This window comes from Dryas octopetala, chromosome 6 (genome assembly GCF_963921425.1).
Source record: "Dryas octopetala chromosome 6, drDryOcto1.1, whole genome shotgun sequence".
NCBI classification, from domain to species: Eukaryota; Viridiplantae; Streptophyta; class Magnoliopsida; order Rosales; family Rosaceae; genus Dryas; species Dryas octopetala.
The window spans coordinates 3,959,693-3,976,417 of NC_141371.1; the positions used below are offsets into that span (position 1 = coordinate 3,959,693).

At 37.4% G+C, this 16,725-nt stretch overlaps 3 protein-coding genes across 7 annotated transcripts; 2 read left to right on the plus strand and 1 right to left on the minus strand.

The window, feature by feature from the left end:
• Positions 1-1,685: 1,685 nt before the first annotated feature.
• TH9 (thioredoxin H-type 9) lies at positions 1,686-5,029 on the plus strand. 3 transcript variants are annotated; one of them, XM_086247516.1, is made up of 6 exons: positions 1,686-1,983; positions 2,171-2,241; positions 2,612-2,673; positions 3,042-3,164; positions 4,224-4,346; positions 4,614-5,029. In XM_086247516.1, exons 3-6 carry the CDS (start codon positions 2,650-2,652, stop codon positions 4,764-4,766), a joined length of 423 nt encoding a protein of 140 aa, XP_086103642.1. In that variant the 5' UTR covers positions 1,686-1,983; positions 2,171-2,241; positions 2,612-2,649; the 3' UTR covers positions 4,767-5,029. The 3 variants fall into 3 exon arrangements, with proteins under 3 accessions (XP_086103642.1, XP_086103643.1, XP_086103641.1); XM_086247517.1 differs by having other exon boundaries at positions 2,171-2,233; XM_086247515.1 differs by lacking the exon at positions 2,171-2,241 and having other exon boundaries at positions 1,687-1,983.
• A 1,160-nt stretch (positions 5,030-6,189) lies between these two features.
• Positions 6,190-9,803, minus strand: FER (Malectin/receptor-like protein kinase family protein). The gene has a single exon (XM_086247319.1). It carries the CDS (start codon positions 9,146-9,148, stop codon positions 6,464-6,466), a length of 2,685 nt encoding a protein of 894 aa, XP_086103445.1. The 5' UTR covers positions 9,149-9,803; the 3' UTR covers positions 6,190-6,463.
• Positions 9,804-10,532: 729 nt separating this feature from the next.
• MAN6 (Glycosyl hydrolase superfamily protein) lies at positions 10,533-14,596 on the plus strand. Of its 3 annotated transcripts, XM_086247322.1 has the most exons (7): positions 10,533-11,200; positions 11,892-11,963; positions 12,119-12,398; positions 12,913-13,107; positions 13,248-13,370; positions 13,621-13,832; positions 13,925-14,596. In XM_086247322.1, the coding sequence occupies exons 2-7, from the start codon at positions 11,914-11,916 to the stop codon at positions 14,355-14,357; spliced, it is 1,293 nt and encodes a 430-aa protein (XP_086103448.1). In that variant the 5' UTR covers positions 10,533-11,200; positions 11,892-11,913; the 3' UTR covers positions 14,358-14,596. The 3 variants fall into 3 exon arrangements, with proteins under 3 accessions (XP_086103448.1, XP_086103449.1, XP_086103447.1); XM_086247323.1 differs by lacking the exon at positions 11,892-11,963 and having other exon boundaries at positions 10,536-11,200; XM_086247321.1 differs by lacking the exon at positions 10,533-11,200 and having other exon boundaries at positions 11,399-11,963.
• Positions 14,597-16,725: the final 2,129 nt, after the last annotated feature.

Sequence of the window (16,725 nt, forward strand, 5' to 3'; positions counted from 1 at the left end):
TATAGTTGGTAGTTACAAACTTACAATTCTTACAATCCGATTTAATTCTTAGAATAACTTAAAAAAAGTTTAATTGTTAGACTCTCTCTATTATGGGACCAAGCATATGCCTAATTAATCTCATGTTGAACCTACATGCATCATTATCTTGGAGACTTGAACCACCTAAGGTAGTGGGCAATAGCACAAGGGCAATGAAAATTGGCTGGCAAAGTTAAAGTATCGATTATTCAGTAGGGAAATTGACGTCTATGCCCTCCAAACTATTGGGCCCGTCTACATTGTCATTTAGAAAAGAAAAGAAAAAGTTAAATACAAAAATGTTCTATAAACTTGATAGTAAATCTCAATTAGTCCACTAACTATAAAAAGTGTCAATTTGGTTCACGAATTTTTCAAGTTGTACCAAAACAGTACAAACGTTAACTTTCTTCGAAAACTTTAACGAAAATGGGTCATGTGCGCAGCAAGTAACCACATTTTCAGGGGCATTTTAGTCCGTTCATCACATTTTCATGTGACCAATTCCGTTAATTTTCGGATATAAGTTAACTTTTGTACTGCTTTGGTACAACTCAGAAAATTCATGGATCAAATTAACACTTTTTATACTTAGTGGACTAAATTGAAAATCAGTATAAAGTTTGTGGACCATTTTTGTATTTAACAAAAAAAAAAAGTTAAATCACACTTGAACTATTAATTTTTTGCAATATGATACCCATATCTATCTTTGATCTAACGATGGATCATATACAAATTAGGTCATATGCAATATAAAAATCATGACATGTGTACTAACCTAAATATATAATAAAAATAAATTGGAATAGAAATGAAATTAGACATTCTCATTAAGATATTTAATAATTGTTTAAAATTGAGGTGAGAATGAGTTTTAATTCCTAATGAGATGCTTTATAGACTCATAAACTATAATCAAAACCAATTTGATTAACAAAATGTTATATTCATGGTGCAAAGATTAAAAAGTAAAAATACTAGTGGTTTTTTTGTTATACAATAATGAACGGTATTTTTGGTATTATAAAAAGAGAATAGGTACAATTTTGGCATTTCAGTAAAAAAGAAAGTTCATTTCTAACAGTAACATTTTCAATTGGAAAAAGTTTTCAAAAAATACTTAAATTTTGACGGTTTGACCCATGGATAATTTAGAATGTGTATTATGAATTGTATTAATGTGTCTCCTTAATTTTAATTTGGAAGTCAATTTACCCATTTCGTTAGTCTAATTACATTTTTCGTCCAAAAAACGGTCACATATGTGAAGTGTTTGACTTTTATGTTTTTGTATTTACAAGTAAAATAATGAATTTATTTTTGAAAATGTGATCACATAATCACTTTTGAACAAAATTTATAAATCAAATTGGCTGAAGTGGCATATTGACATAAAAAATAAAGTTGATCATGGGACAAATTGGTACAACTAATATTTCACATCCTAAATTAACTCATGGTCAAAATTTAAGCAATTTGATTCAAACAAGACATTATGTAGGACCCACATAATGGGACGTCCGAACATAATAAAATCCGTTCCTTCCATTTCCAGATAAATAAATAAAATCAAATATTTTTTGGTCAAATAAAAGTATAAAATTACATTTGTAACATAATTAATTAATTATAGGTCCAAAGCTAAAGGCTTAGCAGGTAGTCAGGTAACCGAGCTGTTATTAACTTTATGAAGGTCGAGGAACGTAATTTCACACACACAAGAAACACGATCATCATCTTTTATACTCTGTTTAGGTTTGGTTCCAAGTCTAAATCATCGTCTTTGTTGCTGCAAATGTTTTTATAACGCGGGTTTTCTTTCAAAAATTCAACCATCACAATCACTGGGTCAACCTCGCACTCTCGAATTTCAGGGACTCGATTCGAATTACATTTTTGTACTTTTTATTCTTTCTAATGGTGGATTAATTCTCTCAACAATTCGATCTTAGTCTAAAGGTAATTTCAGCCTTGTTTTTACAGTGATATACATATATGCAACTAATCATTGGCATTCCTCAATTTAGAAATGTATAAATTCTTATCAACTAATGCATGATAAGATGTTTATTACCAATGAAATTGTTTTCTCTTTTGTGAGGTGGAAATTCATTTGTTTCATCTATGGAAGGAGGTGGTTTTGCAGAGTCTTTTTGGAGAATTTATGTCTTCTGTGTGTTCTGTTAGAATTCAAAAGATGGGATCCTGGGTGGCTGGGTATGATGTTATATTGATAAATGTACCAATTTTGGGGGTTTTTTGTTTAAATTTTGATGGCTGGCATTGCTATTGCTATTTCAACTGTGACTTCACAGTCATGGCTTTGTTCACTTCTTTACAGCACAATACTTGAATAATGCTCGTTTTTTGAAATAAATAACATGTCTATGTCTTTCTTGTCAGACTCTTTAGATTAATAAAAATATAACCTTTAAAAAAGGGTGGCTGAAATGACCTGAAAATTGAGTAGATCCAAGCCTAACAGTCAATCTGTGATATGTTATCTCTCAACGTTTTTCTTTACTGACCAACATTATGGCATGCATTTTACATTAAGTTCAAAAATGATGGATTTTTTAACTTTCAGGGTGCTGCTGTATCACTAGTTTGGTGTTGAACTTCAAGATGGGAGGAGCTTGTGCGTCCAAGGTCAGCGTTCTTTTTCTTTCTTTTTCAGAAGTGCTTGAGATTTTTTAGATGTCGATTGCTAGTAATAGAATATCTTCCTAGCCAGATTAGTCCGTATTGGCTGTCCAAGCTCATTAAGTTAGTAAATTAATATTGTGCAATAATTCAATTTCGATGCCTAAAATGCATGCACTAAGAGCTTATACTCTTCCTTCTGTATTTAGCCTTTAAGAGCCCACCAAGAAAAATTTACCACTACTTAATTTATTTTATCGATAATTATGGTGCTTTTTGTGATGATTGTGAAACTTCTTGTATGCCACTGAGTGTTTATATTTCTTTCCTTTTGTAAGTAATCTGACAAGTTATCGCTTTTATGACACTTGTAGCCTAAAACTGATGAAGATGTTTCTGAACATAAGGCTGACTTTACTGGTGCGAATGTGCACCTCATCACCACCATAGAAGATTGGGATCAAAAGATGGCAGAAGCAAATAGGGATGGAAAAATTGTAAGTTTCATCACTTTTTGCCTTTCAAGAGAAATGCACTGTGTTGAGTGGTATCTGGTACTTTGTTTTCAAGTTTGTGATGTACTTTGACTGAATTAAATTCAATGTTTTCCTATTAGTAATGCATACCACATATAGAATCTGGTCATCATTACGAGACTTTAGGGATTAATGACAAAATTTAGATTGTGTCTCATGAATCAAGATACAAGTCGGATGGGATTCCACAAAAAAGCTGCAGGTTAAGAGCCAAAGCAAATAGGGGAGAACAAAATGCTTGTCAAAGAATTTGTCCCCTGAAAAGTTGACTATTTTGTCCAGGCTGTCAATTTAAGGTTTGATGACCAAGGAAACAATGGATATCAACAAACGAGTGTGGCATTATCCAGTAACACAACTTAGCAAGGAATTTAAACCAAATATAATGAGTGGAATAGCGACAATGGAAGATCCATGTACATGGGTATTTTATATTGAAATAGATGACCGGTAACAAATTAAATTCTTGATAATAAGAGATCTTTTTTTCTTTCTTTTTGTTTTTATAGTTTTTATTTAGAAGACATTCCCGGTGGTTTACGACATGATCTGATGAGAAAGTGGTAATATGCAGGGACTTGTTTCATCTTAATCTGGTGCAGTCAAAGACAGACTAGGGTGTTATAGAATTCTGGATCCTTTAATGTTGTCTTTAAAGAACCTTAGAACCTTTGCTTTGTGTATGAGATTATGTTTTCACAGTTTGTATGGTCTCATTTTGTTGTAGATTGTGGTACAAAAATTTGGCTGATTTGCTGTCAATGATGTTGTAGTCTTGTGTCTAGTAGATATTTTTAAGAATGCATGGCCATAAATGCATCAGTGGACCATTTCTCTCTGCATCTTGCTCCGAATTAAACATCCATCATAGGTCCATGCTATTGTTATGTGTTTATAGGTTAACTAGATTGGGTTGCTGGTTTGCATGCATATTAGTTTGGTAGGTAAGTTTAGTTTGAATGATTTGTTAGCTTTGTTTCCTGCCTCTCTATCCTAAATTGAAATTGTTATGTTCATCAGGTGATTGCAAACTTCAGTGCAACATGGTGCGGTCCTTGCAAAGTGATTGCACCATCATATCGGGAGTTATCTGAGCAATACACTTCTCTAATGTTCCTTGTGATTGATGTTGATGAACTGACTGTAAGTGGCAATGGATATTGTTAATTTAATAGAGAATTAGTGCCATTGCATGCAAATTCTGCTCTTGGAACTGACTTTGCCTCTGACCATGTGCCTGGTAATCAAATTACTCATTAATGTACTTAGGGTTCCCCCACAAAACCCAACCGAACCTGCATAATTGTGTAAACTGATAGTGTGATGCGTCAGTAGATTGATGATGGCTAGTGTCTATCAAAAAATATGCCTTGTTCATAGGTAGTTTACACTTGGTTTTGTATGGTGCAGGACTTTAGCACTTCATGGGATATCAAAGCCACTCCTACTTTCTTCTTCCTCAAGGATGGGGAGCAAGTCGACAAGCTTGTGGGAGCCAACAAGCCGGAGTTGGAGAAGAAGATAATTGCTATTGCCGATTCAATTACCCATTGTCAGAAATGACTACTATAGTGGTTCCTACCTTGAGAGGTCATGAATGTCACCTTTTGTATTTGTTGTGGCTTTCTCGATATATTTGGCGTGAAATTGTTTCTTGGAAGTTGGTCATGGATTGTAAATATGACTACTTATATGAACTTTTTTCACCATTGAAAATTCAAAGATCTTTTAATATCAGAAAGCAGTTTCACTCTATCCTTTCAAATAGAGTGATTTGTGAATTGTGATGATGTGAAATTTTCTTTTATAAGAGTGATTCCCTTCAAGTCTGCAGTCCACGATCGTTTTTTCAGAGTGAAATTTGAACAAGACGCCTATATTTTTGTTTTCCTAAACCTTGTCTGGGCCTTCTATGACTGATTTAAACTGCTCTATATCTCATACAATTGACCCAGTAGAGTGGAAGTTGCACATTATTATGGTTCTAAATCCCTATTAGATTCTTCCTCCTGAATTTTCAGGAATGCATAAATTTGAGATTTGTAATTGGGCCTATAAAGGAACATGAATCTTGTATTATTATATAGCTCCAGACCAGAATAACAAAACTTAAAAAGGACAAAAAGAGAAGGTTCTCTAGTATTGTGCCTCCAGCCCATGGTCCCAGTGATACACATGTGACATGCCTCTCCCCAAAAGCTTTCATGATTGTTGGCCTGTGTTGGGGAAGAGGCTACTGCTGTGCTGAAAGGGACGGTATATATTCAACCACATTGTCATCAATTGACTGATTGGAATGGACAAACTACAAAGCTGTTGGACGATATCAAGTTGTCCTTTCTTGTCTTTTCTGGCGAATTTGTGTGAACCCCAAAAAACTTGTTCATATCATTTTTCTCTTAAACGGGGACGTAAACATCAAACACTAGCATACATGACTCATCAACAATCAAGATTATCAATTTATCATACATCTGAAATTAGGTAAGGACGAATTATCGTTTGAATCCATGGATGATTTATCTCTGAGGGGTCAACCTTTCACAAACCAAACCAAATGGCCGCGTGAACAAAAGTCACACAATCCCACTAACTCACTAAGGCACTAACCCTTTCCCACGTACTGCTCATCCATGCCAGCTGACCAAATATTCTTTGACCAATTCATCACAACTGCTAAACAAAAGAATATAATTTGCTAATATTGTCATACATACACATATATATACATACCAAAAGGAATTCAATATCTCTCTGTCTTGCATTATACACATTAATATATGACAGGTAAACGTGGACCCCACACATACATGTTATGCTCCAGACCAATGAAAACGTATCCACAAATTGATATCTTCTGTTATTTTCTTCCTATTAAATTATCCTTCATGAATTGTGACATGACCTGTAACAACATGTCACAATGCTGAATGGATAACACATGTCACCCATCCACCATAATAAGCAAAAATAAATCCGTATGATATGAACCTATGGAAACCAAATCATTAATGGTCTGCCAAAGCAAGCGGAAAGTACAAAGCATTATTTTACACTCTTCACGTAATTGTAGATACAAAATTACAACTAACTTGATCAAATCATATTAGGAGATTTAAAAATAACATTAGAAAACAGAAGTAACTAAATGAATGAGAAGAAAAAAATAAACAACAAACTTCATTGTCTGATTGATTAAGGAAACCATATCACCTTGCCGATACTAGCAGCGGGCGTGGCATATGCAACTATCTTCAATCTTAACGTCCTTTAGGGTTCATGATTTGTGAGAACACAGCACTTGGTGTCAACCCGTCAGAGTCGTCACTGGCTAGGCTCCGACCACCAATGCTCATGCTCATCCCAGTGCTCCTCGAGTCTGTCACATTACCATCAAACCCTGGCGATGCATCCGGGTCCTTCTTCCCTTTACAGGCCATGAAGGGCTCTTCCTCGATGTCCATTCCACCAATGCCCTTGCCACTCTCCTCTGCACTCTCCTGTAGCTGCAAAGCAAACTCAAGGTTCCAGAGCACATCCCCCATTGATGGCCTGTCAATGCTTTGGTCGGACACACATTTCATTGCTGTCTCAGCAAACTTCTTGAAGCATTCTGGTGTAATCTTCCCCTTAAGATAAGGGTCAAGGATCTGATCAAGAATGCCTTTCTTGTGGCAATGTGCAGCCCACTCTGCTAAACTCACTTGCTCCTTTGGAAGAGTTGGGTTCAAGGCTGGGCGAGCACATAAGATCTCAAAAAGAACAACCCCAAATGAGTAGACATCAGATTTTTCTGTCAGTTGTTGCCGCCTAAAGTACTCCGGATCCAAATACCCAAAGCTACCTTTCACAACAGTGCTGACGTGCGTGTGGTCTAGGGTAGGACCTGTTTTCGACAACCCAAAATCTGAAACCTTTGCAACCCATTTCTCATCCAAAAGAATATTAGTTGTCTTAACATCTCGGTGGATGATAGTGTGCTTAGCACCAGTGTGAAGATAGTGTAAACCACGAGCAGCCCCAATGCAAATCTCAAGCCTTTGCTTCCAGGGTAGAGGGGGCTTTTGGGTCTTGTACAGATGCTCTCGCAGAGTTCCATAAGCCATGTAATCATAAACAAGGATCATTTCACAGTTTTCTTCACAATAACCAATCAGAGAAACAAGATGACGATGACGAAGCTTTGAGAGCATTTCAATCTCAGTTTGGAATTCATGCACACCTTGCTCAGAAAGTGGGTTCCCACGCTTGATTGCCACTTGGGTTGTTCCACCATCGATTTGACCCTTGTAAACCTTGCCAAAACCTCCCACCCCGAGGAGTAGAGCCTCATCAAAGTTTTTGGTGGCCGATTTAATCTCAGCAAATGAGAAATGGCGACAAAGGTTAGAGGGGAGGGAGGAAGCGTAACTTCCTGTTGTGTTTGTCTTTGCAGAACCTGCAGAGTGAGAATTTCCATACAAAGAAAGAGGAAGCCAGCCAGATGGCCCTTCACTTGCACTTGAGTCCTTCCCTTGTCTACGGCGGCGTGACACAAAAATAGCCAAGAAACCAAGGACAAGGGCTAAAACAAGTCCACCACTAACTCCCCCAGCAATAATTGCTTTCTGATGATCACTCTTAGGCTTCCCACGACCCGATGATGGCCTAACCTTAGATGGGTCAATGATATCCTGCTTAGGAAGAGGAGTAGGATTAGGCCCTCCAAGGTTACCAGTTGAATCATTAATCTTGAATATCTCAACTCCATTTAGGATTGAATCATAGTAATTTGGCTTTGTAGAAGTGTCTGGATGCAGTGCAAGCCATAGATCCTGCTGTGGGCTCCCATTTGGAACCAACACCACATAATCCTTATACACTGGGATTCCATTCCCACCTGCCCAGGCAACAACGTCAGCCCCAGGAAAAGCAGTTTGATTATTGAGAAAGATATCAAACACTCTTTGATTAACTTCGTCTATATTTTGCGCAACCTCACAGAAATGTAGCCTAACCAGGTAAGAGAATCCAGAGTCGACTTCGAAAATCCAAGTCAAATTGTAATTGAGGTTGATGTTAGCATTCGGCCCCATTGATCTGGCAGTGGAATAGACATTAACCGGAGCAATATAAGTAGGCATGCCATCAGGATAAGTAATCGTCATGTTTGAATCAGCAGTTTCTGGGACCCCAAATGCTGCCCCATAGAGATACGAGGTGTCATCATACCAGGACCTAAACAGACCCGTATCATCTGGCGGTGAGATATCATTTCCGCCCACATTTATCCGATAAACATTCTCAAGTGCTGTGCTATTATCAATGGTAAAAGAATTCGACTGACCCACGATCAGGAGAGTACCATCAGTAGAACTATAAATATCAGGCATTGACACAACCTCAATCCCATTCACAAACGCGTACGCATTCGGCACACTGGAAGAAGGCTTAAACGAAACTTCCAACGTCTCACCTTCGACATTGACCACATACTCCTTAATAAAAAAGGCATAATCCAAAGCCTCTGCTGTTTGAGCAGCACTAAAGTTCTTAAGAACTGTGTAAGACTGGGTAGTGACAGAGAAGACAGCATTTGAAGAGTTGAGTCCGGAATAGGAAGCAGGGTAAAAGTAAAGACGGACAAATTTCCGACCGGAGGCAACCGGAAATTTATAGGTGAACTCAGAGTGGAAGACCCTAGCAGTCATGAAAGGGACCTCAGGTACTGAAGGGTCTTGGGTCGCAGCTTGGGAAGTGTTGGAGGTGCCACCACCCGATGCAAACTTAGAGCCGATATCCGAAGTCCATTTCTGGCCATCGGAATCGGTGGTTTCCAAAGAACCACCGCAGTTTAGGAAGATTTTATCGGAAGGCACATAATTGGCAGCCAAAATAGCATGAATTGTGAAGCTCAAGTAAAGAAAAACAAAGACGGACAAAGCCTCAAACTTAGTGGTTTTCATACCCACTTTGGATTTGAATTCACACAACAATTTAGAGATCAAGATCTAAGCTTTATGACAACCCAATTCAACAACACAACTGAGAAATCAGAAATCAAGCTCAAACCATCAAACTGAGACTGAGTGCTAAAACATCTCTCTCAGCAAACAAAACCATGCCAAAAGGAGAAAAAGAGTTGCTTTGTAGCTGTCGAGGACGAGATTTACCTTTTGGGTTCAGAATTAGACAGATCGCCGGAGGTTTGGGTAGTCAGAGAGCTCTTGAACGTCGGCGATTTGGGAAAAGGAAATGAAAAGAACAGAAACCGAAATTAAAAAGCTCTTGAAAATCGGCGCTTTATAGTATATACTTTTATTACAAGTAACGACCAAACAAATACTTATTACAACTAGTTGTTTACGTGTTACTTAGCTAGCTAAATGACCATTAGTCACTTAATATTTTCGACTAATGCCATCCAGTTCAGCGGCGGTGGATTGCGAAATGACGAATATGGCCTCCATTGTGATAGAGAAATATCCGAGTTGCCATTTGGCAAAGCTGGACTGGAAGACAGACAGATCACTAAATGAGTGATTAAGTGATCCACAGAAGGGAACCGCGTTATAAAGGGAATTGTTTGGATCATTACGCGTTAGGCTCAGCTGCTCGAGTGGTTTATTATTAGAATGTGGGGCCCATAGGCCTAGGGCTTAGTTGTTTTGTGATGGGATCATCTGGACCGTTAGCTGGGTTTACCATATTATAATATGATTTGGCAATTATTGATGCCAAATATTATAATGGGTTTTTGTCCTAAGATGAAACCACCCACTTAAATATTTTTTGTGAACATTACAAATCTTTTATACTAGTTCAACTTCAATAACCATGTGATAAATTAATCTTCAAACCATTTGATATGCTATGCTTACTCCCCTTATAACTATTAGAAATAAATGAATAAAATTATTTGTACAATTTTAGTTGACCATCTAATGTATCATTACTAACAGAATTGAAACTCACTTATATAACATTATTATTACAAATAAAAAATATAGTACATAATAAATAATTAATTGAGATGTTACAAATAACGTTACTTAAAACCTTTGAAAGAACAAACACAAAAAATCTAAAAAAAGATCTTGTCATGATGGAAGCCACATTAGCAATGGGAGGCATGCATACCACGTACTAAAGGACAAATAAAGTCTTCATCCCACAACCCACATCGTTGGTTGCGGGAGCTAATAATCTCTAACCTATTCAGTCTCTTAGATTAATTTTGGCAATTTTTTGATTACATTGGGAATTAATTTGGTTGGTGAATTAAATGCAATCTGTATTCTTTTCAAATTTCCGAGTAATGCTGGTGATCCTGTGGTGGAAACGATACAATCACCTTCAAATGCCTAAAATCCATTTCTTTATTCTTATTTCAGGAATTTACGTGGGAAAATTCATTTTGGTACCACAGAGGCACAGAGTCACAGAGGTCGGTGGCTAAGGCTTAGGCATCAGTGCATCACTATTAGCGCTGTTCAACTACCCAGAGTCTCTAAGCCCAACTAAAAGCTAGCAAAGGCAGGCCCATTGGTCCCATTAACTTCACTTTCCACCTAGCTTTGCTGAGTCCATGGCCCAGTTTACAGGCCCGATTAAAAGCTGAGGCTGATCTCTTGTAGCTAACAGACAAGACTTTTTGTTTAGTTCATGGCCCATTAATTAAAAGGACAATGTGTTGAGTATAAACGACACCGTTTGTAGTTTAATGTAAAGCGTTGATGTTGTGCTAAACTGCTAATGGTTTGTTAGTTGCAGTATCTGATGGAGTAGAAGCTGCTGAGTTTGTTGGACTGAAAAAGAAGAAATCTGCGCAGGAGTGTGTGTGTTTTGAAATAAGGCAAAAAAGAAAGGGGAAGTTACCTGCGCAGGTGCAACCGACACAAATCTACATTCCTTTCTTCAGCTTCCTCCGGCATGCTTCCTCCTCCTTCTCCTTTTTTTCTTCTCTGTCTTCTTCTTCATTAGCTGGGGAAAAAATAGCCAAGTTTGAACAGAAAAAGGTAGATAATGTATTCTATTTGCTTGCTTTCTCTGTGACCTTTGCTTATAATATATATAGAACATATCTAGCTCAAGGGGGTCTATTTGATGATCAAATGCACTCTACTCTAACAAGTAACATGTAATGACCATGACATCTGAACTATAACAGACAGAAACAGATTATCTGAACAAAATCATAAAAATGAGATTACTATTTCAATTTAAATCTTCTAAAAAGTTTTTGGCCATCAGACCTACTATTTTCTATCTCAATTTAAATCATTATAATTGTTACTGCCCATCCCACTTTGTTGTGGGACCCAGTTGAGACTTTGAAGTACCTTAGGAGGATTGATACTGGTTGCAACTTTACTCCTACAATTGAAATAGTGTATGGAGGACCAATCAGATCTGAAGGAGGAGAAATTGGCAGAGCCAAGAAGCAATTTTTGCCTTCCCTTCAAAGTTTGAAATGTGATCATCTCTTCAACAGTTTTTCTTGTACCACAATCTCAGTTGCCCATTCAAGAAGCTGTAGACACCATCCATACATATAAATACCTATTCCAAGAAACATGCTTTGTCTTTCAATTTCAGTACCATCACCATGGATACCCACAAAAGAAAGTTGGTGTCACAGAACATTCTTGTGGTGACCATTTTTATGATTTTCATCAACCATTCATGCACTGCTTTCTTTGGTGCTAGTGAAATTGAGCAATTGGACACCATGGTAGAGGAAGCTGAAGATCATTTAGCATTTCCAAGCACTAGTCATAGGTACCACAAGAAATAATTTTATTTTGTTTTTTTTTTTTTTTGGAATTTTGTTGTCACTCACATAAACATACGTAAACATGATGACATGGTGTGACGGTCTACAAAGATAAAACACACATTTTATGTACACATTGTTTGTATATGTTGGCATGTAGGATTGATGAGTTAAGTGGCATGGAAGGTGAGGAATGGCAAATGGTACAGAAGAAAGGGAACCAATTTGTGGTGAACGATCGGCCTTTTTATGTCAATGGATTTAACACTTATTGGCTGATGGTATTTGCTGCGGACCAATCCACAAGAGGAAAAGTCACTGATACATTCAAGCAGGCATCTTCAGTGGGTCTAACTGTTTGTAGGACTTGGGCTTTTAACGATGGCCAGTGGCGAGCTCTTCAGAAATCTCCAGCAGTTTATGATGAAGAAGTTTTCCAGGCAAATTCTAACTCTATGTTTGTTCAATGCTTGTCACTTACTTTTTTCTTCATGCCCATTCTATCATATTGTTTCTTTATTTTAATCTACTTTGGGTTGGGGCAACATATTGTCAAATCTCATGGATTTCTAAAAACCTCGTTCTAATAAATGAGTATGACATTCCTTGAATTCAATTTTTCAAAACAAGCGTAGCTTCAATGTCTGATTTATATAAACTGACATGTAGCTCCAGGATACTTGTATGATGTTTTAAATCTTAGTATCATACAAATTTTTTGTTGGGGTGCTTCTGGACCCTTTTTGGCTTCTTGTCAAACAAAAAAAAATTAGGCTTTTTTCCCCTTTAGATATTAGATGTTTGATAATGTGGCAAAATTATATCACTTATGAGAGTATTACCATAGAGTTCATGATGAAGAATTTTTCAAGGCAATATAACTCTTTGTTCAATGCTTGTCACTTACTTTCCTTTGTGCCCATCTTCAACATCATGCAATGCAATGAGTTACAGGCTTTGGATTTTGTGGTAAGTGAAGCAAAGAAGTATAATATCAGGCTCATATTGTCCTTAACTAACAACTGGGATGCATATGGTGGCAAACCACAATATGTCAAATGGGGAAAAGCTGCTGGCCTGAATTTGACATCGGACGATGACTTCTTCTCTCATCCCACACTCAAAAGCTACTACAAGGCCCATGTTAAGGCAAGTTTTAAACCATTGTCACAAGTCCTGAACATCCTCAGGAAGATCAATCATTTTTTGATTTACTGGTCAATTAAGTTTGTAGTGTCCATACATTTTCAGTAATTGCTTTCATATTCATTGATACTTTGATTCTGTAGACGGTGCTTAATAGAGTTAATACACTCACAAACATATCTTACAAGGACGACCCCACAATTTTTGCTTGGGAACTCATGAATGAGCCTCGATGCACCTCAGATCCTTCGGGTGATAAACTGCAGGTTTGCTTTCTTCAACAAATTATTGTGTACTGTGTGTGTGATACAATACTATGTCACACCGTTGTGATTCAAAAAGCACTATGTTACATGTACAGAACAAATGAACTCTACCCAGTACCCACTATGCATAGTAGTGTATATTTGATCTAAGAGCTCATGTACTAATACTTAAATTAGCTACTTAGCTATTTATTACATTGGTATATATCATACTCTTGTAGTTCATGAAAGAATGTTGTCTGTCTTGTAGGAGTGGATACAAGAAATGGCAGTTTTTGTAAAGAGCGTGGATCCAAAGCACCTGGTGGAGATTGGATTGGAGGGATTTTATGGTCCCTCTGCACCTGACAGAGTTCAATTCAATCCAAATACATATGCTCAACAAGTTGGAACTGATTTCATAAGGAACCACCAGGTTCTGGGTGTTGATTTTGCTTCTGTTCACATCTATGCAGACTCTTGGTAACTTCCCAAATTATCTGTTTTGCTCCCTTATAATAAACATGAGTATTCCACTTCTGATCTTTAAACTATAATTAAATTCATGGATGAAGGATTTCACAATCAATTTCTGATGTCCATCTCCAATTCACCAAGTCATGGATAGAAGCTCACATTGAGGATGCTGAGAAATATCTCGGAATGCCAGTTGTGTTTGCTGAGTTTGGTGTGTCTTCCAAAGATCCTGGCTACAATTCATCATTTAGAGACACCCTTCTGAGCACAGTGTACAAAACCCTCTTGAACTCCACCAAGAAAGGAGGGAGTGGAGGTGGGAGTCTTCTGTGGCAACTCTTCCCTGAAGGAACAGACTACATGGATGATGGGTATGCAATTGATCTCTCAAAATCTCCTTCAACATCAAAAATCATATCCCTTCACTCGTCAAGGCTTGCCATCTTCAACTCTAGATGTTCTTGGAAGTGCCACTGGGGTTGCAGGAAGAAGAACCCACTAGAAGACATCGTATACCATGATTATCTGTAATGTTACACGCTTTGAACTGTCATTTCTTTGTTGTCTATATGTATAATGTTGTGTTCATCTGTATATGAGTAAACATGAAGATTGACCCAGTTAAAATAAAAGAAAAAGATTTAGACAATGATGTGCCTCAAGTCCAGCTTAGCAGCTAACCAATGGTTCTGTTTGATATATTTGGCCTCATTGATGTTGTCGACAAGACCAATGCTTAGTAAATTAATAAATAATCTCTCTTTCCTATAGTTGAACTCTATAACTATATAAGAGTGTAACCATACCATGTCAAATTGTCAACCATCGACATTGATGAGTAAACATGAGCTGGGACATGATCAAAGCCACCATGGTAGCTGTGGTATCAGCTCTAAGCAACAAACTAACTAGTTGTCGGGTTTTCCTGGTCTGGTGGCTCGTAGAAAGGTCTTTGAAAAGGAAGCTTTATGACATAACTCTCATGGCAGGGTGTGCATTAGCAATTCACTTATCACGCCGGTGTATTCGGTACCATTTGAAGATTTGGTTAAGCATTTATAGAGTCCGGCTTGCATACTCATCTTATCCAACAAGGCCATGTCAACCGAAATGGATGCATCAGTCTTCCCCATCACTGATGCGCTACTGGTGTGATGGATTAGGCATTCTTGTATCACTTGCTCGCTATGTGATTATTATGAAGATGTTCAGTTATATAAACAGCTTGTTCCGTAATTGGTTACGTTTGCATAACATTTTGTAAACCTTCCTGGTCATTTGAAGTCATGGATATGGAACTGGAATAACAAACTGTAATTTTGTTTACTCAGATAGTCTGCTACTGTGGACTTACAAACTGTAGTTTTTGTCAAATTCTTATGAACACCATATTATTAGTGTTGATCACGAACAATTGATATTGTTACTTATTCATGGCACAAATGAGCTTTTTGATAATAAATGTAAAGTGAATTGACAAAGTGGGGTTGGGGGTGTGTGCAAACCTCCTCTGCTATAATACCATCGGTAACGAAAAACATTTAATAGAATTATAATCTCTTGTAATTGCATCCAATGGCGTGGTAATAGGTCACCTGGTGCAAAAATGGCAACAATAATAAACTGGCAGGCAATGCCCAGCATGTCTGTGAGCCTCTCCATTCTTGAGTTGCTGTAACAAAAGAAAAGGAAAAGGTAAAATTCAACACTCAACAGTCTCTTCTTATAAGTAAATATATTTAAGAAAAATCTTAAGAAAAGAAAAGCTCTTCCCTGAAGGAACAGACTACATGGATGATGGATATGCATCAAACATCATATCCCTTCACTCCTCAAGACTTGCCATGTTCAACTCTAGATGTTCTTGGAAATGCCACTGGGGTTGCAGGAAGAAGAAATCACTTGAGACATTCCCATACCACCATGATCTGTAATGTTATATGCTTCCAACTGTCATTTCTTTCTTGTCTATATGTATAATGTGTGTTCCATCTGTATGTGAGTAAACATGAAGATTGACCTAGTTCAAATAAAAGAAAAAGACTTGGACAAAGAATAATGTGCCTTAAGTCCAGCTTAGCAGCAAACCAATGGTCCTGTTTGATATATTTGGCTTCACTGCTGTTGTCGACGAGACCAATGCTGAGTAAATTAATTATAAATAATCTTTCTCTTTCCTGTTTTTATACTTTATACTATATTAAGAGTGTAACCGTACATTCACACAATGTCCAATTGTCAACCATCGATATTGAAGAGTAAACATGAGCTGGGACACGATCAAAGCGGCCATGGCAGCAGTGGTGTCAGCTCTAAGCAACAAACTTACTAGTTGTTGGGTTTTCCTGATCTGGTGGATCGTAGAAGCGTCTTGGAAAACGAAGCTTTATGACGTATCTCTCATGGTAGGGTGTACATTAGCAATTCAGTTATGGCGTCCGTGCATTTGGTACCATTTGAAGGTACGGCTAATTTATGGATTCTCATACTCATCTTATCCAACAGTGTCTTGTCCACCAGCATGACTGCGTCTGTGTTCCCCATCACTGATGCTAGAGGAATTACGCATTATTGTATCACTTGCTCACTATATGATTATTATTAAGATATTCATGAATATAAGAGAAATTTGAAAAACTAGCCACACTTTGTTCTATTTAAAGACTTTTAGCCATTATTTTACAATTTAGAAATATAACCCTCCAATATCACTCGAATTCCCATCGAGGAGTGATCGAACCCCCCTTGAGTAGTGCTTGAACCATGTCAAGTAATGCTCATAGGGGGGGTTGAGCACTTCTCAATGTGAAAAAAAAAGGTTGAAAGTCTCCAATAAAAAATAAAAAAAAAAGTTGATTTTCAAAATTTTCCAGTATGCACAACATTTTGTAAGCCTTCC